This window comes from Saimiri boliviensis, chromosome 6 (genome assembly GCF_048565385.1).
Source record: "Saimiri boliviensis isolate mSaiBol1 chromosome 6, mSaiBol1.pri, whole genome shotgun sequence".
NCBI lineage: Eukaryota > Metazoa > Chordata > Mammalia > Primates > Cebidae > Saimiri > Saimiri boliviensis.
In genome coordinates, this window is record NC_133454.1 from 127,812,298 (window position 1) to 127,837,138 (window position 24,841).

At 39.3% G+C, this 24,841-nt stretch overlaps 1 protein-coding gene across 18 annotated transcripts in view; it reads left to right on the plus strand.

Annotated features, from left to right (window-relative positions):
* Window positions 1–24,841, plus strand: part of PPP6R3 (protein phosphatase 6 regulatory subunit 3) — a 154,272-nt gene that overhangs the window by 102,110 nt on the left and 27,321 nt on the right. For 13 of the 18 annotated variants that reach the window (XM_074401784.1, XM_074401791.1, XM_074401789.1 and 10 more), the window contains 7 exons: window positions 3,534–3,663; window positions 6,096–6,248; window positions 8,659–8,808; window positions 9,921–9,985; window positions 13,003–13,118; window positions 14,880–14,965; window positions 21,547–21,633. In XM_074401784.1, the coding sequence (XP_074257885.1) occupies window positions 3,534–3,663; window positions 6,096–6,248; window positions 8,659–8,808; window positions 9,921–9,985; window positions 13,003–13,118; window positions 14,880–14,965; window positions 21,547–21,633 (787 nt within the window). The remainder of the gene's footprint in view (window positions 1–3,533; window positions 3,664–6,095; window positions 6,249–8,658; window positions 8,809–9,920; window positions 9,986–13,002; window positions 13,119–14,879; window positions 14,966–21,546; window positions 21,634–24,841) is intronic. The other 5 variants (XM_074401794.1, XM_074401795.1, XM_039470580.2 and 2 more) reach the window with 1 other exon arrangement.

Consider the following 24,841-nt stretch of genomic DNA (forward strand, 5'->3'; position numbering starts at 1 on the left):
AAAACTATAGTTGTTCTTCTGTATCTTCTGAGAATTGGTTCTAGGATTCCTAAGCATACCAAAATCTGTGGTTGCTCAAGCCTCATATAAATGGCATAGTATTTGCATATTACTTACATATATCCCCCTGTATACTTTAAATCATCTCTGGGTTACTTTTAACTAATGCAATGTAAATGGTATATGTTATGCTCTTTCATTATTTTAAATTTTTTTTTTTTTTTGCTTGGTGTGTTTTCCCCCCAAATATGTATACATGTATTTTTAGAGATATGGTCTTACTATGTTGCCCAGGCTGGCCTTGAACTCCTGGGCTCTAGTGATCTTCTCGCTTCAGCCTCTTAAGTCATTGGGACTAGGTGGACCACCTTGCTCAGCTTTCTCTGAATACTTTTGATTTACGGTTGGTTGAGTCTGTGGATATAGAACCTGTGGGTACTGAGGGCTGACTGCAAGTAACAAGATGCTACAAGAGCTGAAATGTAAAATTCTTCAAGAAAATATGAGCAAATCAAGTCCAACAGTATCTTGTAAAGATAAAATATATCATGATGAAGTATGGTTTGTCTTGGGAATGCAAGGCTCATTCATCCTTCAAAAATCTTCATATCAACAGACAGCAGATCTGATCACATCAGATCAATGAAGAAGAAACATACCATTTTGTTAAATTCCTTTATGATAAAAAATCTCAGCAAATTAGTAATAGAAGGGAACTTGGTTGAAAACTGATAAAGCCCTCTTTTATTTATTTTATTTTTTGAGATAAGATCTGCCATTTAGATTGGAGTGCAGTGGCACAATCATAGCTTACTGTTGACTTGATCTCCTGGGCTTAAGTGATTCCTCCACTTTAGCCTCCTGAAGTAGCTAGGACTACAAGCACAAGCCATCATGTCCAGCTACATTTTAAAAAATGTTTTGTAGCAATGGAGTCTCACTATGTTGCCCATGCTAGTCTCGAAGTCCTGGCCTTAGGTGATTGTCACCGCCCATGTTGGTCTTCTAAAGCCTAAGAATTGCTGGCTTGAGTCACAGTGCCTGGCCAAGTCCTCTTGTAAAAATCCCATAACTAACATAGTTATTAATAGTCAAAGACTGAAGTGATTTCCTTTATAACTGGGAAACATAACAAGTGTATTCACTGTCACTACTCCTATTCAGGCTATGCTGGAGGTGCAGGCAAGAATATAAGACAGGAAAGAAAGAAAAGACATTCAGATAGAAAGGGGTGATGCAAAACTGCGTCTGTTCGCAGATGTCAGGATTGTCTTTGTAGAATATCCTCAAGAACATTAAAGAAAAAAAACCCGAAACTCCTAGAACTAACAAATAGATTTAGCAAAATTGCAAGTATGAAGTCGACACAATTAATTGCATTTCTTATTACTAGGAATGAATAATTGGAATTTGAAATTTTTTCAAATTATTATTTTCTGTAGCATAAAGGAAATACTGAGATACAAACTTAACAAAATGTGTGCAAGGTTTAATGCCCCATAACTATAGAGTATTGATGAAATCAAAGGTGATCTACATAAATGGAGAGAAATAACTCTGTTCATGGATTAGAAGACTGGGTATTAAGATCTCACTTCTCCTTAAATGGATCTGTAGATTCAGTGCAATTCAAAACACAATCTTAAGCAGGATTTTTTAGAAATCAAGTGAAGTCTAAAACTTGCATGAGAATCAAAGTAAGTATAGTAGTCCAAACAATTTTGGAAGAGGAAACAAAATTAGAGGACTTACCCTCTGATTTTGAGACTTAATACAAAGTGACCGCAATCAGGACACTGTGGTGAAAGAATAGACGTACAGAATACTGGGAGAGAGCAGAAACCAGAAGTAGACCCCCACCCGTGATCAAGCGGTTTTTGACACAGGCATGGGTGGGGGGAGTTCAGTAGAGAAAGGATGGCATTTTCAATAAATGGTCCTGAACGGTTAGCTGTTCTCTGTAAAAAGTTGAACCTTGATATGTATTTTGCAGATGATGCAAAAATTAACTCAAAATGGATCATAGAACTAGAGATAAAGCTATAGTAGTTCTAGAAGGAAACAGGAAAAAGTCTTTGTCTCAGAATTAGGTAGAGATGGTTTAGATACATTGCCAAAACCCACTTCATAAAACTACACTAAAATTTTAAAATTCTTCTCTGAGACTCTGTTAAGAAAATTAAAAGACAAGCCATACCACAGACTGCCAGAAAATATTGATAATGTGTGAGAAAAGACTTACATCCAGGTATATGAAGAATACATAGGCTGGAGATGGTGGCTCATGCCTAGCACTTTGGGAGGCTGAAGTAGGAGCATCACTTGAGAAGGCCCCATCTCTACCAAAAAAGCCAGGCGTAGTGGCCTGTGCCTGTACTCCCAGCTACTTAGGAGGCTGAGGAAGGAGGATCACTTGAGCCCAGGAAACATCAACAACAAAACAGTAATTTATCCTGTCACAGTTCTGAGTGCTAGAAGTCTAAGATCAAGGTGCTGGCGGTGCTGGATTCCATCCAGAGGTACTAAGGCGTTCCTCTTCCAGGTTCTAGCAGTTCTTGGCATTCCTTGTCTCGTGACCCTCTCTGCATCCTCTTTCCATTGCCTTCCCCTCTGTGTGTCTGTCTTGCCTCTTCTCTCTTCCGTGGGTACTTACGATGGCATTTAAGGCCCACCTGGATAAGCTAGGATCATCTTTCATCTCAAGATCTTTAATTAATTTTATCTTCAGAGATCCTTTTTCCAAATGAGGTAACATTTGCAGCCTCTGGGTATGAGAGTGTGAATGTGTGTTTTGGGTAGGGGAGCACCATTCAGCCCACCCCTTAGCTAAACCAGACAAACAGAATAGACAGTGCTCAGTGCAGTATCAGAGCAACTGGAAGTTGCACACATTACTGTTGGGAATGCAACATGATACAACCACTTTGTAGAAATGTGTGTCAATTCTTAGAAAGTTAAACATTTATAATGCACCCAGGATTCTTACTCTGAGTATTTACCCAACTCGGATCATTCCACTTGTAATTGTTTTCCTGTAAGAAGTAGGTTATAATGAGTATAGATTGAGCTTTATGTAGAATAATTTAAACCTTTTAAATAGGAAATAATGTTGATTATCTAGGAAAAATTCTGCGAAACACATACAGGGCTGTTCATTAATAACATCCCAAACTGGCAGGCAGTGTGGATGTCCTGTTATCCAGAGGTTGGATCCCTTTTGCTTTCCAAATTTCCTGGTCACTTCAAGACTTGTTACTGCCTAATAGTTATGAGGACTTAGGAGGTCTAGAAGGGGAAAAAACCACATGTAATTTTCTACCTGATATTGTAGCTCTTTGAGTTGCAGGTTATAGAGGCTGAGCCTCATGGAGGTTTTATTCACCCTCTTCAGCCACATGAGGCTTTCTTCCTGCAGCCAGAAATGTTGATATAATCATTATTGTATAATCACTAAGTAAAGACATACATGGTTGATACCTTGAATGATTTGTTCTGAAATCATAATAACTAAAATTACCTTGCTTTGTTTTAAGATTTGAAGGCCATATAGAGATCTGCCCACCAGGCATGAGCCATTCAGCTTGTTCAGTAAACAAGAGTGTTCTAGAAGCCATCAGAGGAAGACTTGGATCTTTTCATGAACTCCTGCTGGAGCCACCCAAGGTAGGGGAGCTATCTTAAGCATGGCTGGCCAGCTAGTAATTTGCTTTAAACAGCCATTTGAATATATATGGACCTCGGGAGTGACAGAACTGGCTGTGGTCCACATGTGCAAACTATATTACAAGGTACACTGCCAGTTATTTTTACTGCTTTTGAGTGGAGAATGGAGAATTAAACAAAATATTTGTCTGCTTAAGAAGTTTACCTTTTCATTCTTCTGTAAATTCTTGGGTACTTACATGCTAATAAGGAAAAAATTTTCTTGTAGCACATTATTTTTGCATGTTTGAGGAGAAGCTAACCTTTCAGAAACTGATCTTTGAAATTGTGTTTTCTTACTCAGAGTTGGAGCAGTATATGTTTGATGGACAGACAACATTATCTAAGAAAGAGTAGGTTGAAGTTTTAGTGTACAATTTGGAGAGACTATGACTTGGGGGGTTAGTTTTTCAGTACAGAGCATTGCATGTGTTAATTTTAAAATGACTATTTCCTTAGTGGAGACCCACAAGAGTTTTGTCAGCAGTCTGCAAATGTTCTTTTGCCTCTTGGGTTGGTACAGATTTACATTAGGGTAAGAAACACTTGCTTTTGGAGTCTAGGGTGGAAGATTCAGTTCCGTGTTAGTTCTGTGCCCAGAAACAGTTCTTAACTTTCCTTTTTTTTCTACCTTATGTCATTGAATCTGGTGTCCCATATAGTGTGTATCTCTGTGGTTATCTACTGTGCGAGTTACTGGGAATTTAGAATACTAGTTTCTCACTTCTAAATTAGGTGTTTTCTGTTTATTTAACTGTTTGGAGTTGGGGAAGCACAGAATAACTTATATAACCCAGGGAGTCTAGTTCATATCCAGACCATCTTTTCAGATACCTGATGCCACTGGGTGAGCAGGTCGTGGTTCCACTGCACTCAGAGTTTGCATTATTCTGTTGGTTCCATTCCAGCCACATCATCTTATCTGTGTGTGGCCTGTGTTGGATGTGGACTATAGTGTTGGTGCTTGCCCTTAGGGAAAGTGCCTCTGTTGGTGTTTGATGGTGACGGTCAGTGGCATCCTTCATGCCAGTCCTGGGAAGAAAAACGGAGTAAGGAAAGAAAATGAAAAGATTTAGAAGCGGCGAGAACATCACAAGTGGAAGACAGAGGTGGATCCGAGAGGGAAGAAGGTGTACGAGGAAGGGCCCGACCTGTGTCTTAGGTGGCCTACCCGTCTTCTTTCTGGGTGGACAAACAGGTGGCATCTGGTTCTTGGCCCTGATTCAGAAGTAAAAGCAGTGTCTTGTTTGGACTTCTCTGTTACTCCTAGGACTGAATGAGTTCTGTTCTTACCTGGTTTTGCTATATGATGTGGTCTGTAAGTAAATTCATGAAGTTTTTTATAAAAGCTGCCAACTAGAGCTGTTTTCCATAGAGAGTAAAACTGTGGGCCTTACAGCTCTGTCAGTCCTCGGGAGGGTGGGAGCCAGAGGGAGCGAGGGTGCTGATGTAGATGGGGAAGGGCAGAAAGGGCAGCCTGGTCTAGGTTGTGATGTGTCACCCTGGCCTCTCAGACTTCTGAAGTTAGGAAATGTTCTGCTTCTGTCTTTTGTGATTTCAGACTATAGAAACTCGTGTTGATGGATAAGAACAGGTTTAGATTGATCACATTTCAGGTTTGTGATTCAGAGGCAATGTCTGAATTTGCATTTTTATCACAGGTTTGGCAAAGACTGAGGATTGTATTCCAAAACCACTTGTAACTACTATTTTTACTACTCCTGCTACTTTTCTTCTTCTTTCTTCATCTTCCTCATTCCTCCTTCTTCCTCCTCCTCCCTTTTTTTTTTCCCCAAGGCAATGTCTGTCTCTGTTGCTTAGGCTGGAGTCCGGTGGCATAGTCACAGGTCACTGCAGCCTCAACTTCCTGGGCCCACGTGATTCTCCCACCTCAGCTTCCTGAGCAACTAGTACTACAGTTACGTACCACCACACCTGGCTAATTTTTGTATTTTTTGTAGAGACAGGGTCTCACCATGTTGCCCAGGCTGGTCTCAAACTCCTGAGTTCAAGTGATCCACCTGCCTCAGCTTCCCTAAAGTGCTAGGATTATAGGCATGAGCTACTGTGGTCAGCCATACCTTCTGTTAGTTTCCTGGGGTATTTCGTAGCCTTCTGCGTTCTTCTCATGACAGCTTGGAATGTTGAGGCTGGGGGACACTTGATTTCTTGTAACATTTATGGTCTGGTGAAAAACTTGATTTTTTTTTTTCTTCTTCCTGCTTGGTTATTTCATTATATCTTAAAGCTAGCAGAAGGAGCTCTAGATTTTGTTTCGGGTGTAGAATTCAGATCATGTTGTTAACAGGGTTAAACTAGTGTCATGTCTTAGCAAGTACACCATTTGCTTATTTATTTTACTGAATTTAATTGGAAAGCTTTTTCTTCTTCAGAAAAGTGTGATGAAGACCACATGGGGTGTTCTGGATCCTCCTGTGGGGAATACCCGGTTGAATGTGATTAGGTTGATATCCAGCCTGCTTCAAACCAATACCAGCAGTATAAATGGGGACCTTATGGAGCTGAATAGCATTGGAGTCATATTGGTGAGATTTTCCCTGCTCACAGACATTTTGATTTGCCATTGATATTTCACAGATACTTAACCAAGTTACAATTGTACCAATGTGCAGTATGTCAGTGACTTTTCTTGGTCTGAGCATAAATGGTGTTTTATATAGTTTTTGCCTTGAGTTTGTCACAAATTTCGGATGCTTATAATTGTTTACTAAGCATCTACTGTTTCTTTGTATAAAGAATTGTAATATAGGATTTTGAAGATGATTAAGAGACTTCGGCCTTTCCCTCGTGCTCCGCCTCATGTGGACAATCACTGCTGGGTACAGCATTATTTTCTGTTCATATTTATCGAGGTGACAAACCTTTGTCTTCTTGCCACTGGGAGATATCTATATAATGTACCTGATGCCATATGGTCTGGATTGACTCTTCCTTGAGACAGTTAATAGTCTGCTTATCGATGAAAGGAGAAGGAAAAGCCCAGGATTATTGAGGTTTCCCTGACCCCCGAATTCCCCAGTTTCAGAGTTTGTGCTTAGAATGCACAGGCCCAGCTCTGGATCCCATGCTGCCTGTCTTTGCTGCCACCCACAGCACAGAAAGCACAAGGGTTAACACTTCAGCAGGTTTCACAAGACATCTGGTCACATCATATATTTGGGGGAGATTTAGGGGTGTTTCAGAGGAAGTATTTCTTCACTGTGTGACAGGAATTGTAGTGTTCACCTTATATACACTATTCAGGTGATCCTGGGTGATCCCCAGGATACCCAGGTGAACATTGCAATGAGAGAGAGGATGTGATTTTCAGATCATGCCCAGAGAGGGGATGCATTCCATGGCTAGTGAGTGGTGAAGCTAAGATTTGAATTCACCCAATTTCAAACCCATACGTGCTTTATCAGCCACATCATTGTGCTTTCCTAGGGTCACCAAGATATTTTTGTTAGGTTTCAGCTTTGGGTTAAACCAGTATAGAGCATAGAAAACATGAGCTATTTGGGAAAAGAGATGAAGATTTAAAGGATTACAGTTTCTTTGATAACTAGTATGGTCACTGCCCTCTGGGGACGTTTTTGTCCTTCCATCTAGTGTATAAATAAAACTCCAGGAATATGACTTTCTGAAGTCACTATTCACTGGTCTATCATTTTTGTGAATAAAAGTATACAGTTATTGTTAATTTATTCTGTTAATCTTTAGGACTGCTTTGGAGGGGTCATAAATTTGATGAGACTGCTGGAGGAATCATTCTTTTTTTCATTCTGAATAACCAGACCCAATCATATCCTAAATACATACTTGATGCATTTTGTGCTTTTAGACATTCTTTCCTTTTTGTAATGCTATTTCCTTTTCAAGTAATTTGAAAACCCTTGTACTTCCAGGAGATTCATGGTACTGCCTCTCATACCATTTGTTTTTACTGATAGTTCTACTTCCTGTATGCTGGAGTTGAGTCATGAGCACCTCAAGACTATGGACCATATTTTTGTGTACCTCTGTCTGCCATATTGCATCTAGTGCAATACCCTGTACAGAAGCCATCAGTAAATATTTGTTTCATCAATGTGAAATCCTTTTTTTTTTTTTTTTTTTTTTAAAAGTAGAGATGAGGATTCACCATGTTGGCTAGGATGGTCTCGATCTCTTGATCCTCCCCCCTCAACCTCCCAAAGTGCTGGGATTACAGGCATGAGCCACTGCTCCCGGCATCAACGTGAAATTCTTAAAAAGTTTTTTTTGAAAATTATAGAAAATTTACCACACTTAGTATTTGTGTTACTTGCTTTGAAAACAAAAATGATAATCCTTTTCTCCTTGAGAAACATGCTTTTGTCTTTGTATGTTTATTGCCTTTTTTTTTTTTTTTTTTTTTACTAGATTCCATGCCAATTCTGGCATGTTAAATAAGCAGATAGCATGCCATTTAGGCTCCAACGTGGTATCTCGAATTTCTGTGTAGCCTCCATTATTCATGAGGGATACCTTCCAAGACCCCCTTTGGATACCTGAAACAACAAATATTGAACCCTATACATATATACTATATGTTTTTCCCATACATACCTGTGACAAAGTCTAATCTATAAATTAAGCACAGGAAGAAATTAATAACTAATAATAAAGTAGAACAATTATAATACTATGCTACAATGAATATTATGTGAATGTTGTCTCTTTCTTAGCATGTCTTACTGTATTGTACTCACCTGTTTTCAGATCATAGTTGACTATAGGTAACCGAAACCCCAGAAAATGAAACTGTGGTTATGCGAGTACTAATGTGAACTCGTGCTCCTTTTAATTGGTCCTTTTGGACTGAGAGCACATCATTTTACTTTATTAAATCACTGTTCTGTAAATGTATTAATGTATTGGCTTAAACATTGAGGTAACTGAATAAAACATAGTTTTTTTTTTTTTTTTTTGTAGAACATGTTCTTCAAATATACATGGAATAACTTTTTGCATACACAAGTGGAAATTTGTATTGCACTGATTCTTGCAAGTCCTTTTGAAAACACAGAAAATGCCACAATTACTGATCAAGACCCCAGTGGTGATAATTTGTTATTGAAACATGTAAGCTTATTTGGTCTCGTTTTTCTCCCACTCTATCCTGGTTACAGCAGTTTTCTACTTGACTGTGACACGAATTGAGGTTTAAGGGCTTGAGATTAGATTTCAGAGTCTAAATATTTAACTACCATGTATTTGTTTCACTTTTAACAAATAATTATAGAAATCAAGTATTTGACAAATAATGATCAAATGAACTGTCTTGTAAGGAAAAAACTAAGTGGCCTCCTCATGTGTTAACATTAATAGTTTGAAGGTATATACATATTTTGACAATTTGAAGAATCATAGGAAGTTAAATACTCTAGAAAACATTTGCACTATTATTGGGCAGACCGGGGTGTAATTTCTTTGCCAAATACATGACTGAAAGTCAGGAGAATTGAGTTCTCTATAATGTTGAGAGTCTCTTCTTGGGGTCTCTTTTTCTCTTCTGTCAAATATGAGATAATTTTACTAAGTCAGTCTTCAGATTTCTTCTTGCTTGGTAGTTCTGTGGTACTTTGAAAATTTCTAGCTCACACTTGGTTTACTCTCAAACCTAAAATGTAGAAAACGGTGGCTTAGGATAGCTAAGTCGACGGGAAAGACAAGGACACGGGTAAAACTGGCCTTGCACATTCCAGTATTACAGCTCTCCGCAGTTGTCACTGACTTGCAGAATGTTGACAGAACACACCTGTTTTTAATATTAATGCGGTTCCTCATCTGGAAGGAAGTCTTGCTCACATTTTAAAAGTATAAGTATTACTTTGGATTCTAAGTTAAACTTTTGCCAAGGCATAATTTTTTTTATTCCATTTTACTTTAAATCAGGTTTTATATTTCTAGTCTGAGTTTTCACAGCTAATAAAACCTAGCTTTGCTTTAGGTTAACTGCACTACCTATAACACTGAGTTTCCCAGTAGATGATCTGTGGAGGGTGTGGATCCTGATTTGAATCCCTGTAGTGTTCTGAGAGTCTGCAGTAAATTTATTATCATAGTGCATTTGGGTTAGCAATATTGAGCTTGCTAGATTATGCATACTACTGTTCTCTTTAACCTAGAGTTCTATTTCACTTCAAAGTTTTGGTGCTTTGAGATGTTAACTGGAACAATTCTTTTTTATTCAGCTTTTCCAAAAATGTCAATTAATAGAACGAATACTTGAAGCCTGGGAAATGAATGAGAAGAAACAGTAAGTAAATTGTTTTTTGAAAGGAATTTAGTTTGATTGGTAACATGAAGAAACTAATACCTCCTTGCCCTAGTCAGAAAAAATGGAAATAATTACATAATGCTGGCCATTTTACAATTTAAGCTTTTCCCAAGATTATTGCATTATAACAGTTATTTTTATAATATTAATAATTTCTTGTTAGGTCCTCTTGTTTTTGGGGTGAAACCAGTGGGTTTGGAAGGTTCTCCACCTCTGTGCTGCCTTTGAAGCTTACTTCCTGGTCCTTTTTGAATGGCTGTTGTTCTAAGAGTTACAAGGTTCAAGTTAAGTCCTTGATTATTTAACTTAGTATATTTGTCCTGGTCACCTTATACCCAGAACAGAAGGTATCAAATACATATTCTCATTGTAGAGAAGAGTCACTTTGTACATGGACTTAGAGGGAAAAAATTGCTCAGTATTTTCTTTTTAGAAAATGTTTGTTAGCTGATAGGCAAGGTGATGTGAAGTATTAGTAGCTTTGTTACACAAAACTTCTTAGAGTAACAGCACCTAGTGCTCTGGGAGCCTTTTGGTCACCCCGTAGATTCTGAAGCGCGGTGGCATAAGGGTGTGTTTGGAAAACACTCTCAAGGCATGCTTCTGTGTTTGTTTTTAAGACAGGTTTATTGAGATTTAGTTCTCCTGTGGTAAAGCTCATTTTAGGTGTGCAGTCCTAGGAATACTGACTGATACCTGAAGTCACCACCACCACCACCACTACAGTGAAGGCATTTCTGTCAACCGCCAAATTTCTTTCATGGTCCTTTGTAGTCGATGATTTCCCAGCATTCTTGTTATGTGTCTCTGTGTCTCCAGGAACATGACTCTTGGGTGTCAGCCTTACATTGTGAGGTTTGATTTTTTTTTTTTAATTGCTTAATAAGCACTGCTGGGGTTTTGATTTGGCTTTGTGTGGGAAATCAGCATTATTTGTTCGTTTCTGGCAAAGGGCCAGTATTGGTAGACCTCAGATACATTCTTCTAAGTGGAGATCTTTGGAGGTGCTGTTTGTGACCCAATTGACATCTCTAGTTGTATGTCTGACCCCATCTTAGCTTCTGTGTGCCCTACCCAACCTCCAGTTTTCTTACTGGCTCCTCATCTGACCAGGGCTGAGATATTCTTTGTGCCTGCTCTCCGTGTGAGCCCTGTTCTCTGGAGGCCTGGTGAATACCATTCCCTCCATCTGGAGGGACTCTGAAAGAATTTTCCTTGTTTCCTTGGACACCAGCCTGAAGCACATTTGAAGCCGTGGGCCACCTTGGAGGTGGGCCTTTGTTTTTTTTCACTTGTGTACTTGAGGGAGTGCAGGAGAGTGACTAAGAAGTTGCCTTTAGGTAACACCTGGAGCTCTGGATCTTACTAAAGAACTTAAAGAAACTGAGCGGCTCAGGGAAGATCAGCCCTAGCCGGGCACGGTGGTACATACCTGTAATCTCACTGCTTTGGGAGACTGAGATGGGAGGATTGGTTGAGGTCAGGAGTTCAAGACCAGCCTGAACAACATAGGGAGATCTTGGCTCTACAAATAATCAGCCAGGCATGGTGGTACCTGCCTGTAGTCCCATCTATTCAAGAGGCTGCAGTGAAAGGATTGCTTGAGCCCAGAAGTTTGAGGCTGCAATGAGCTGTGATTGCGTTACTGAATTCCAGCCTGGGTGACAAGCAAAACCTTGGTCTCTAAATAGATAAATGAATAAATAAATAACCAGCCCTGTACTTTATTACCCTTAGGCACCCCAGGCCCTCTGAGATTCTCTGGCAGATACTTCATTTTCCAAGCATAGGATGGTTTTTTCTTTTTCTTTTTTTAATATTTTTAATATGTCTTCTGAAGGACTATTCTCTAAGCAAAAGTCTCTACAGTGTTTGTTCCCTGCTGTCTGCAACCAAAAATCTTTCGTTTTATAGGGCTTAAAGTCTTGGCACTTTGTAAATAGGCAGCAAAATCAGACTGATATGAATAATAATCACTGCCTATTTACAAAGTGCCAAGACTTTAAGCCCTATGAAACGAAAGATTTTCAATTGCAGATTTTATATATATATATATATATATATATGTTTTTTTTTTTTTTAAGATGGAGTCTTGCTTTGTCACCCAGACTGGTGCTCAGTAGCACAATCTTGGCTTACTGCAACCTCTGCCTCTTGGGTACAAGCAATTCTCCTGCCTCAGCCTCCTGAGTAGCTGGGATTTCAGGTATGCACCACCACACCTGGCTAAGTTTTATTTTAGTAGAGTTGGGTTTTTGCATTGTTGCCCAGGATGGTCTCAAAGTCCTGGCCTTAAGTGATCCACCCACCTTGGCCTTCCAAAGTGCTGAGATTACAGGTGTGAGCTACTGTGCCTGGCCTGATTTGAATTTATTTAAATGTAAGGATAGATCATAGTTGGGAAGATGAGGCCGTAAATGAGAAAAGGACAAGGACTAAGTATATTTGCATTTGTTCCAAGTGGCGTATGGTCAGGTACCAGTTGACTATCTCCTATCTTGGCCAAGTCCTCAAATCAGCCAATATCTGAACTTGAGAAATGTCATCGGTAGAGAACTATTTCTATTCATTAATGTAATAAATTTTTTTTATCTTTTAAGAAAATGAACCAGCAGAATTCTCACCTCAGCTCATTGTAATCTGATTAAGGTTTGAAGAAGTTTCATAAAAAAAGATATAAAAGAAAGTCATAGTAACGTTAGGCATCAGTGAATGTTTATTTGATCTTTTAAAAATAATGTTATGACAATGATTTATTTTTGATGTTTGAATAAACTGTGGCCTGTTGACTGAGGCTGCCATATAATCTTTGACAATTTCAGATCCCTTCCCAACCATGCTGCATTCTGGCACCTTCCTTTTTCTTTTCTATTGTCATCATCTTCAGTGCCCTCGGTATTTAAAATGATTGCTTAAAAGTTCGCAGTACTTAGAGCAAGTATTTCATCACTTCATCCTATTAGGAATCTGAGTATTTGTCCTTTACCTCTTACCAGGGCTGAGGGAGGAAGACGGCATGGTTACATGGGACACCTAACGAGGATAGCTAATTGTATTGTGCACAGCACCGATAAGGGCCCCAACAGTGCATTAGTGCAGCAACTTATCAAAGGTAAGTTATTTGTGAAATTGTAATTACATTTGTGTTGGGTTGCAGAAAGGATTTAAGGGTCAAGTAGAAATACATGTAGCATTTTTAATAGCAATTTGTGGAACTTCTTTATATTTGACAAATTTATCTATTTGAATGAGGTTCTTGAGAATGTGTTTGAATAATGTCGTTTTGGACTGTGTTGCTGTGCATACAGTTACCATTCAGTTAGCACTGGCAGGCCTGGCTGGATTCAGCATACAAGAGTCACCTGTTGTCATGCTTAAAGAGCATTGCTCAGTGAATCATTCTGCTGAGTACTGAGAGTGTGAAGTACTCATATGCTAGCAGTTGAGCCACTTCAACTATGATTTTTGCCTTTTATTTTCTGAAGGCCTCTATATAGCCTGTGAATTAACCTCATTTAACTGGAATATTAGGGCATTTTATCAGCATTTCTTTGATAATCGCTATCACTAAAACGAGGGGTATTGGCTTCTAAAGTTTCTTTCTGTACCAGCATTTCAGTTTAATCAGCCCAAGCTTATTTGGAAGAAACTGTATGGATGCTTTCTACACTGGCCCCAGGCCATGAGTCTAATTCCAAAATGAGAGCACCTGAGGAGCTCTGTGTACTCTGGGTTTTTATACCAACAGGATTACTAGTCCTGAGACCTGTTCTAAATGTGAACAATTTTTTAACATCCATGGTACATAATTCATTCTGAGTTAAAATTATTTCCCAGTGGATCTTCCATTTTTCTCTTAAGAATATTTGTTTGTTCAAGAGGCTATTTATTCCCTGTTGAATGTGTACTAAAAGTACATTTGTCACCCAGGGATGGAAAAAGTGTGTGCCCACTTGTAATTTTTCTACTTGAGAGAAGTGTAAGAGGTAGAAGGGTAGAAGCCTCCTCTTCGAGCCATTTCACCATACAGTTTATGTCCTAAGAAGAAATGGCCATGTGATGTGATTAAGTCTTTAGATCAGTCTTTCCTTTATGGAAGCTGTTTGCCAGGTGGTACTTGTGTACACTTGTGTGAGTATGTGTACATGCATGGTTGTTTTAAACCAGAATTATCAGATGACAACTTCAGTAAGGCCTCCAAAATTAACATCATGGTTTCATTTTCTCAGAAAAGCAGTTGTTTTTCCTTTTCTTTGACATTTCTCTAGAAGGTAGAACTTCACTATTATACGTGTATCCGTGCTGGCGCACGACACAAATATTTAGGAAACATGATCTCGGAGCAATTTGAGAAGCCATGCTAGGTTCTGTGGAACATTCATTGGCCAGTTACCAATGAGAGCATTTCAAGAAAGTGTGCAGGAGCTGTCATTCCCAGCATTTTCTAAACTTAACTTGACCATGGAAAGATTCCCTCCTGCCCCCGATGCCTGACACCTCCTTAAACACCTACCACTGTTCTCAGAAAAGCTCGTTGGAAACACACTTTCCAGGTTAAGCTTCTGCCAGAACATTTTTAGAAACTTGTTAAGTTCACAGAGCTACCTTAAGGCTCTTGGCCTAATCAAGCCTATACCATTGGGCAGGGGATTCTGGTTCCTGAAAGTTCAAAGGATTTGGGCTATGCAAGGTTTAATAATTCCATTTCTCTAAGAGCACTGGGCTGGCTGTCACCCAGTTTCTCAGCTGATAGGGCCTGCTCACCACTGATGAACCAGGTGAGTAGGCCCACTTTTATATTACCTGTTTACTTTATTTGTTTCTGTGGAGGTCATTGTGGTGATAATACTTTTTTGCTTTTCTCACTCTGAAGATCTTCCCGATGAAGTCAGGGAACGATGGGAGACGTTCTGCACAAGCTCCTTAGGAGAAACTAACAAGAGGAACACGGTAGATCTAGTAGGTTTTACAAGGTTACATTTTTATTTTTTCAGTACTCTTAGCCTTTACCCATTTATTCAGAAAGATGTAAAAGATATTCCATTTGCCTTAGTGACTGTGAGCCAAGGATGAGTTCTTACCTCTTTACCAGGAAGAGAGGTCAGCATTCACAATATTCTTGTCCATTTGTCTAGTCCACTCCTAATTACCTGCCTGGGATGACAGAAAGGTATTGAAAAGCCACTGATTTCTGCTTCACACCCTCCTTAGTGCCCATTTCCCTCCATGCCCTGCTGCCTAAGCGCCTCAGCAGAACGGCCTCTCGCTTCCTTTCATTCTGCTGGGTTTGTGGCCACATGCCACAAATAACCCTGGGTGCTTAGGAAATCGGATTCATTTGGATATTTTTCTAATATTACTGAGTTGAGTATACCTTCGTTTTAGATCATTCTCAATGGGGGGAAATTTTGTGGATGACTTTGAAAGCCCAGCTTTAAAATTTTTTACCAGAATTGGTACTTTTAGCCAGGGAATAATGGCATTGATAATTTTTTTTTAAATTATATTGGACTTTGGAATGTATTTTTTTTTTTTAACGCATTAAGTTTTAAGGTAAGTATTGCTTTGTTCCTGTTTTTAAAGAATGGGGGAAGCATTTCCTTTTACAAGCACACGCCAGCAGTTAGTCGAGGAGTGGCCTTGGCTTAGAAGCAGCACGTGACTCAACATTGAAGTGTTTGTGTCTGGCATTTAATTCTATCTTTCAGATTTAGCAGTGGCAGTCTTGAATTTCTAATATGTAGTAACACCTTGACTGTTAGCAATTCAATGATCTGGCAGTCTGAAACAAGAAGGAAGAGTCTCTGAAAGCCAGAGAACAGCCACTTGGTCCTTCTGTGTCACTGCTGTGCTTCCTGCTTTGTCGATTGCTTAAAAACATGGTCATCCTTTTCCAGACTCCTGACCGATGCTTTTTAAGCTGGCTATAATGATAAAATTAGGAAATATTAAGAGTTGGAAGAATTATGAAGTTGAGATAACTGTTAAAAGGGGACTTTGTGGGGCCATTTAATTAAAATACACCTAAGGCTTAATAGCCCTAGTGTCTCTGTGTATTACAGCCCAGTAGTGAAAATGACATTAGTATTGACGGGCCCGGGACATCAAGGAAGGGTTAAGTCATTTTTAATATTTTACCCATTGTAGATAGATACCCGGAATATCATTTAACTTTAGTGTTCCAGATAATCGGGGGTTTTTTTGTAGAATGCAATTGTCCTCTCTCATATGGTTAAATCAAATCACTTAATTTGAGAGCCTCCCATGTTGATTCCTTTGTAGACAGTGTAGTCTCTTTTAAGGGAATTATTGTCTTGTTTCTTACTTATAAAGGAGTATTTAGGAATATTCTGATTTTGTTTGGGAAATTTCTTTTAAAATTATCCTTCAATTGGCTTAAAAGGTAGAAGTCAAAAATGTCCAATTAAACTTGTTACCAGACTTTTAAACAGGCTTTTTTATCTTCGGTAACTCGAGCATATTGCTTTTGTGAGCAGTTCTGTAGTAAAGAAGGACTTCATTACAATTCAGATAATGCTCACTTGCTTTATTATGCTGTCAGCAGATCTGCTGTGTGATTGTGCGTCAGTGTTACTACATATATGGAGGTGGTCATGCGGCAAAAAATAAAGCATTCAGCCCCTGGTAGACTGTTGGAAAAAGTTATTTTGGGCACCATCTGTCACTTAAATTGTGTCTCAGTTCTTCTTTGCTTGCTGTACTTTTCTGCCGTCATGCTTGGACTACGTAATCTAGAGTCAAACAAAATTGGCTTGTATAGCAAAAGTGGTTAGATGTATAGAGTCCTTTAGTATTGCCTATATCCCCTCTAGAGTTAGCTCCACTCCACCATTTTGCTGTCTACTGAGACTTTCAAGTGGATCTCAAGACTTCTTCAATTCTTTGTTCCCAAGCCCTTTCTCAAATACCACTTCCATTTAGTCCTTCTAATAGGGAGTTTTGCTTTATAGTATTGTGAGGGCTACAGCTATTCCCAGTGTTTAATATGCTTATATAGTAGGTCCAGGCACCAAGGAGATTTTAACTGTATCCTCCAGGCTGTTTGTTTACCTGTCCAGAATGTTTTCAAGCTATTATCTCAGTGGGGTTGGGTACCATGTTTCAGGAAAAATAATGCAATTATAAATATTATTATGAACACGACTTGGTAAATAGAGGGGGCCTTACCCTTTCAAAAGTGACATAGAAAAAGAGTGTCCATGCTTGAAATGTGGTAGTAACACTTGCCTTCTTAACACATTTGTCACTGGAATTGGTAGTTTAGTGGTAGCTTGCTGATTTCCTGCTCCCTTTCTCAAATAGATAAGATCAGATACACTGCCTTGACTTAGTTGATTTGAGTATAGCCTGGCTATCTCTGGAAATCATTTCAGGCATATTCATAGAAGTGGAGTCAGTCCAGTTCAGCGCCACATGCTGAAGTCAGTACATTGTTAACCTGACCTGTTATGTTTTTGTTTACAGCAAGGATACATTCATTTGTACACTGAACACTTACCCGTCCTGTTGGCTGTACGCCTGAGGACTTGCTCACTTCTTTTGGATAAGCTGTGTCCGGCCCCAGGCTCCTATCACTTCTGTAACATTTAATTCTCTCTAAGATACTTGAAGTGCTTTAATCTTTTGGCTCCATCATACCCAAATATGTACACAGCAGATTCATATACACCCTATGTTTTTATGTTTGGAGTTTATGATGAGCAAAAGTTGGTGTTTTAATTACATCCAAAGACCTCTGTGTTTTGACTAAGTCCCCAAAGTGTAAAAATTGGCAAGGATTTAGGTAGAGTGAATTTAGAGAACAGGGGACATGTTTTTATACTGACTTTGAAAAATTGAGTTTGTTTCATTTTTTGCCTTGCTCTCCAAGGGGGAAAACGTATTTGAAAGTGTTGATGCTTCTTCCCTATCATTGACAAGGTAGTGTTAGAAGAAGAGATACAGAATAATCTGAATGTGTGCCTGTATTCATCACCTGAGAGTGGGTGTTTCTGACTAGGTTATGTTGATGCTGGGAGTCCTCGGTGGGTCCATACTTTAAGGATCAAGGATTAAGTCTCTAGCTCCCACTAGTCACTGATACGGGCCTCAGAGTTTAACAGTGACTTCACACTTCTGATTTCCCTTGGCAGCCTAATCAGCCAAAGTAAAGAAAACACCAGTTTGCTTTTTCCTGTAACAACAGTTAACAAAACAAACATTTTATTGTGAAAGAGTATCTCAAACTGTGCACTACAACAAGAGTGTACTTTACTTAGAATACATCTAGCTTGTCAAGAGTGTTATATACTTGTGCTTTTTGCTGTATTTGTTTCTACTCAGTGATTATTAGTACTCATTAATTCAATAAATATTGAGTGCCTACAATGTGCCAGACACTGAAGATACAGTCCTAGACAAAGTTGGCAAAAATTTCTGCTTCAATGGAGATGGATAAACAAATCTTGTGCACACACAGTATGTGTCACATACAGTCATGCACTGCATAGCATTTCGGTCAACAATAGACTATACATATAACAGTGGTCCCGTAAGATTAGAATACTCTTATTTGATGACACATTTTCTGTGTCTAGATACACAAATAACCGTCGTGCTCCAGTTGCCTCGGTATTCAGTGCAGTACTGTGCAGGTGTGTAGCCTAGGAGCAGTTGGCTGTACCAGATAACCCAGGCCTGCAGTAGGCTCTACCATGTAGGGTTGTATATGTGAACTCTGTGATGTTCACATGATGACAGAATTGCCTTTGTCAGAATGTATCCCTGTTGTGAAACAGTGCATGACTGTGCATGTTTCAAATGCTAAGTGCTAAGGAGCCAACACATGGGAGGGAGGGAGGGAGTGTTTGGGGCAGGTGTGCAGTTTAAAATCCGGTGTCAAGGAAAATCTCACTGAGAAGGTGCGTTTGTTGAGGGAGGAGGGAAGGGTGAAATGCAGAGGGCTCAAATTTGCATTGTTCCCAGTGTGTGCAGGGACTGGGATGTTGCCCCGTGTGGAAGTAACAGTAAGCAAATGAGAGAACAGAAAGACTTGAGGCCAGAGAGGCACTGAACAGCCAGATTTTGTACAGCTTTTTAGTCCATGGTGAGCAGGTGGTTTTTTTATCTTACAAGATGAGAAGTCATTAGGTTTTGAACTAAAAAGTGCCATACTGTGATGTATATTTTTAAAAGATGGCTATGGCTGTTGGGTTGAGAACAGACTGCTCAGTGGGGCAAGAGCTAGGACGAGGGAGACTGAGAAACTGCCAAACATAACAGTAGTCCAGGCGAGGGGGTGCTGGCTTGCACTGTGGAGCTGATAACAGACTTGCTGAGGGGCGATGGGACTGGAGAGGGGTTTCAGGCACCGTTTTGAAGGTGGAGTGGACATGGTTGGTGGGACAGAGGAAACAAGGTGACCAAGGTTTTTAGCTGAAGAAGAAGAACAGTGGAGGTAGCATTTACTGAGCTGGAGCTGCCTCAAAAGGAGCGTGTTTGGAAGTGTAGATCAGGAGCTCAGTTTTGTATACATTTGAGTAATGAACTGGTGAGATTCTGATGAGCAAGTTTCCCCGATGGAGAAATAATCTTTTTAGCTCATTTTACTAATAATGGTTTCAGACTCAGATGGTGTGGATACAATCAATCGGACTTACATCTCCATTAATGTAATTGTGAAGATGTGTGTGCATTGTGTTAATAATAACTTGCTAAAACTAGTTGTATTTTGGACAAAAAGCATTTTTAAATATCTTCTAGTATTGCTTTGAGGATCCAGTTTAAGTAGAACATACAAAGGGAAGATCACAATGTCTGGCACATAGTAGTTGTTCAATAAAAGTTAGTTTCTATCCCATCTTTAAAGAGTGTTAAAAACCTTATTTTTTAAGGAAAAAGCAAAATTATGAGTGGGGATACATTGAATCTTATTTTAACTTAGACAGCAAGACTTGGCTAAGAGTGGCCAACTCTTTTTTGTCTTCTTTTGTTCAATTCTTTGCATGGCCTTCTATTTTTGTGCCCCACCATGGGGTTGCACCCCTAAAACACGCTGGCCTCAGCATGATGTGTGTGCTGGCTTGCCAGCCACAAGGCCCGAAGCTCCTCGAGTCCACTGCAGTACAGCCCCTTGGCCTGCTCTTGAACATAGTCGTCCTGTGAGATGCCAGCTGTCATGACCACGCAGTATTCCCACCCTTCCTCTGCACTCTGGCAAGGCTTTCCTGGAACATCTGCATGCCCGCATCTTTCCCCAGTAACTCACTAAAGCCACTCTTGACTCAAGCAGGTGTCCTTCATTGATCACAGAATCTACCTTTGATTTCATCAGGCCAGATTCACAAACAGAATGGGAGTGCTTTATCTAAACCTTTGGGAGGCTGTAGAGTGAAATAATTGGAAACAGTGGGGTTAATTAGAGCTTAATTTCATCCATGTTTAGTGGCTTTACCAAAGATGGTTAGGGAAAGAGAAGGGAGATTCATCTTATTCAGGCAGTGATTTGCTCAGAATTTTACAAGCCATACCCTATACAGACCTATTTGAATTCCGTGGGTTTCTCGAACAAATATTGGAACAACTTCGCAAAACAGACCAGGCCAGTTAGGTACAGTTTCAAGAGTTAACAGGAAGCAGCAGCTCATGTCTTCCCTAAGATGACATTCTCTGCCCAAAAACACTTCTGTGAAAAGTACATGATAAACAACTCAGAGAATACAGTTTAAGTTACCCACAGAAATATAATACTTCTTTCTAGAATTTTATAAACTGTTTATGTTTATCCCTTGCCATATAGCAATTACTATTATTAGTGCTGTACTTAATTATTTGTTTATCTTGATTTCTAATTGTTAATGCTTCTTCCCAATATTGTGTGACCTTTGTGAATTAATAAAAATCACTTAACCATGAATTGGTGAGCAGTTCATGTTTGTGTTTTTGCTTAATTACTCAAAGTTGGTTGTAAGTTCTGGGGGCAGGGGGCACATTTTCAGGGGTAGATGATTTGGGGTCTTTTCGTGAGTGGGGAGTTACTGACTCAAATCACATTTAGTGCTATTGGACAGTGATTTTCTTAGTGTGGGCAGGAAGTCCAAGAATTTAAAATGAAATGGTTATATTTAAACCTGACCTTTTGAGTGGCACACTGGTAATCCCTGGGGATTGCAGGGTTACCCTGCAGGCCGGTACATAGAAAGTTTTTGTGTTTTATCTGTGCCATTACTTGTTTCTTTCCTTTTGTAAACATTTAATTGGAGGTGATTGTCAAAATCATTTAAATGGAGTAACTGAGCTCTGGTTCTATTTTCTGGCGATGTGAGTAGAGAGGAGGGGGATAAGCAGGAGGGAACAGCCTGGCCCGAGGGAAGGAAGGGTGCCCTTGATGCATTGAGTGGGTTTGGCAGCTTAACTGTGACTTTTGTTTTTTCTGTTACACATTCAGAAAAAAAGTAAATGTGATTTTTCCATTAAAATGCTGATACAAATGTCCAAAACCTTTCTATGTTAAATAGTCTTTTACATTTTTATGCATATAGGTTACAACCTGCCATATTCATTCATCCAGTGATGATGAAATTGACTTTAAAGAAACGGGTTTCTCACAGGATTCTTCTTTGCAGCAAGTGAGTCACGCCTAAAGCTTTGCTTTTTGTTTTTATTTGAAATACTTAGTTTAGTTGCCTTTTATGAATCAGCTTCAGAGTCAGATTATGTATTAGAATGTGATTTGGGGTTACTTATTAGTTGGGCCAAAGCATTTAAAATAGGAAGTGCTGGGTACATGAGAGGTAGACTTACGTTGATTATGTTTCAAGGGATTGTTCATACCTGTAATAGTGATGCGTCAAGTACATTTTCAGAAGATTTGAATGAACTGAATAGTTAAGAAGGCATCTCACACGTGCTTGTTATGCAGACTTTTACAATAGGTGAGTTGTTGCTTAAAGATTTGTGTAGTAGAGGTCTGCAGGTAAGAATAATAGAAATAAGACGTTTAAAATGTAAGTAATAGCAAACTTTCACCAATACCCCTGATATAAGATCCATTATAGTTACATCTAAAGTAAAGTTTTAGTTGAAGTAATTCAGTGCAACCCCTATCTACGTGCCCCTGAATGTATCGTCTCCATTTATTTTCAGCTTCTAATCTTTGTGAGGGAAAGCCTGGATATGAATATTAAATGTACTGATTTATCATCCATTGTTGGTTCTTGGAGAAGTGACAAATGATTTCACTTTCTACTAGGTATGGGAACTAAAAATAGAAGCCCTTTTGCAGGCTGTCAGCTTTTCATATGGAGAAGCTGTCCTTAGCCAGGACCAGAATGTCTTGGCTTCCATGTTGCTTTGGTGTAGCAGTAGAATTAACAAGGACACCTTCCCCCACCCAGCACTGAATGTTAACTGACTTCTTTTTTTTTTTAGTCTCTAAGCCTGTCTTAGATGAAGCTTCCCATGCTTAAGCTGGCCCTGTCTTTTGGCTTCCAGGTCTTACACCTGTCATATTTCAGTATTGGTTGAGCTAAGCAGTTTTTTGATTTTAATACTTAGGCAGTTTAGTGTTTATCTTTCCCACATAGGTCTGAAGTAGTGTTTCAGCACTTAGCTGGCTTCTGTGTTGATTCTTGACACTTCTGCCCTTTGGCAGCCAATTTCTGGAGGTTAGGGCCAGGAAGTAGCCAGTCCATAGGGGGCACTGTTGAGCAACAGTGCCTTCCAGAGCAGCCCTCACAGCCTCCTCCTCCTGCCTGATCTTGCTGTTAGGCTGCACCATGGCTCACTGTGAGCCTCATGCCTACAAGCAGCCCTTTACCCAGAGCGCTCTGGTGTTGCCTCAGGAAGCACCTTGACAGTGGGCTCTCCCTCCACTGAAGCACCTGTAGAGTACTGAAATAGTTCACCCAGTTGGCCATGAACCTGAGTGTTGTCCATTGGTCTACCCCTAGAATGAAGCTTGATGATACCAAATGTAAATTATCAAGGTAACTTTGTACCTATTGAAATACAGCTTTAAGAAAAAAAATACCCTAATAGTAATAATAATAATAAACTTATAAATTTGGGCTATTGATTTGATCTAAATTTGATTAAATTTAGACATTTGGAAAGTGGAGTCTTTTATTTCTCAACTGTATCTGTATCCAGGGTCATAACCTGTTCTGGGGAGAGTTTTCTTAATTATTTTGTTTGTTTGACTGACAGCTCATGCTTACGAAGCAGCAGAAAACTGACTTACCAACCACCCTCACCAAAGCTTAGTCTTTCAGAATTTACCCACTTCATATGAACCTTTCAAAGTAGGAAGAATAATTATTCTTTTTTGATTGACAGTCTTCCAGTACATTTTTCTTTGCATGTTTAAACCAATCATGTATTATTTTGAAAATAAATATTCTCCAAAGCACTTCTTAAAATTTTGAGAATGCAAAAAAATCTAGGTTAATTTATTAGAGTTTCGTCATAGCCTCCGCTGATATCAGAATATTAGTTTGTAGACTCAAATTTCTCATTCACGTTTGAAGTTGGGCATCATGTTGATAAAGTCCCCGAATGTAGAGAACTTGGGACAGATCATTTAACCAGGTAACCGAGCCACGTCACCAGTGGGGTGTGCCTCCAGGCATTTGTACCCTGACTGTTTGTTTCTGTCTTTATCCTCGTCTGTTCTTCTGAAGTCTAGTATTTGACTCTGCACCTCCCTAATTCTGCCTTAGAGGTTTGGAGGGTGAGGCCACCATGGAGTATCTGGAGAATTCAGACTGACTGCCGCATGTGGGCTCAGAAGCACTGATCTCACCATCTCCCACTACGTCACATTCCATGCTGGCTTGCTGATAGGCAGTCAGGCCACATTTAGATGACCAGTAGTTCTGTTGCCTGGGTGGCATTACTATGAAGAGATTTGCTTAATAAAGTGGCTGGCTCACTTCTCAGTGACTTGAACAGTATCTGACTTTGGCCAGGATGACAGTACTGGGAAAGTGTGCTTTTTAAAAATAATTATACAGCCATGTGGTGCTTTCCAGATTGAGATTTTTCAGAGTTCAAAGCACTTTTTATATACCTTTAAATAGAATGCAATAACAGTCTTCACTTACACATGTTTGTAAGCTTTGGTAGCTTTACTAGCAAAAATGAGATTTGAAATGTGAAGTTCTTTGTTAGAAGCTGTAATAGACTTAGAACTAATAAGGATTACGTTTGATCATTTTTCTTTTTTCTGTGCATTATTGCATGGAAGTTACTAGCGTCTGTCAGTTGTTATATGTCTCTCCAAATGGATGAATAGATAAATATATGTCTGTATGTATATTCTGTATGTACATGTATTTGTGTATACATTCGTATTTGCATTTTATTTTTCAAACATTTAAAATATAACAACACTTTGGGGAATATTTCTTTCCCTTTACACCCAGGAGAATCACATTAGGATCACTAGAGGTATAAAAATTTTGAAGGAACTGACTGTGATGGCATGCACCTGTAGTCTGGCTATTCTGGAGGCTGAGGTAGGAGGATTGCTTGAGTCTAGGAGTTGGAGTCCAACCTGGGCAACATAGGACCCTGTCTCTTAAAAAACTTTTTTTTTTTTTTTTTTAGGGGAAAAAAAAAATTGGGAGGGACCTTTTCCTTCACATGAGCAAATTTCTGATCTGTAGGTAAACTCGGAGCACGGTTCATGCTGCTTACCCAACAGAATAACGTCATGGTTCTTTACCAGATCTTTAAGTACTGAGCATCTGTTTTGTCTCATAAAAGATAAAGCTGCAATTCAGAGGAGCTGATTTCTTTTTGATGTCATGAATATTAATGCTGGCTGTCATACTG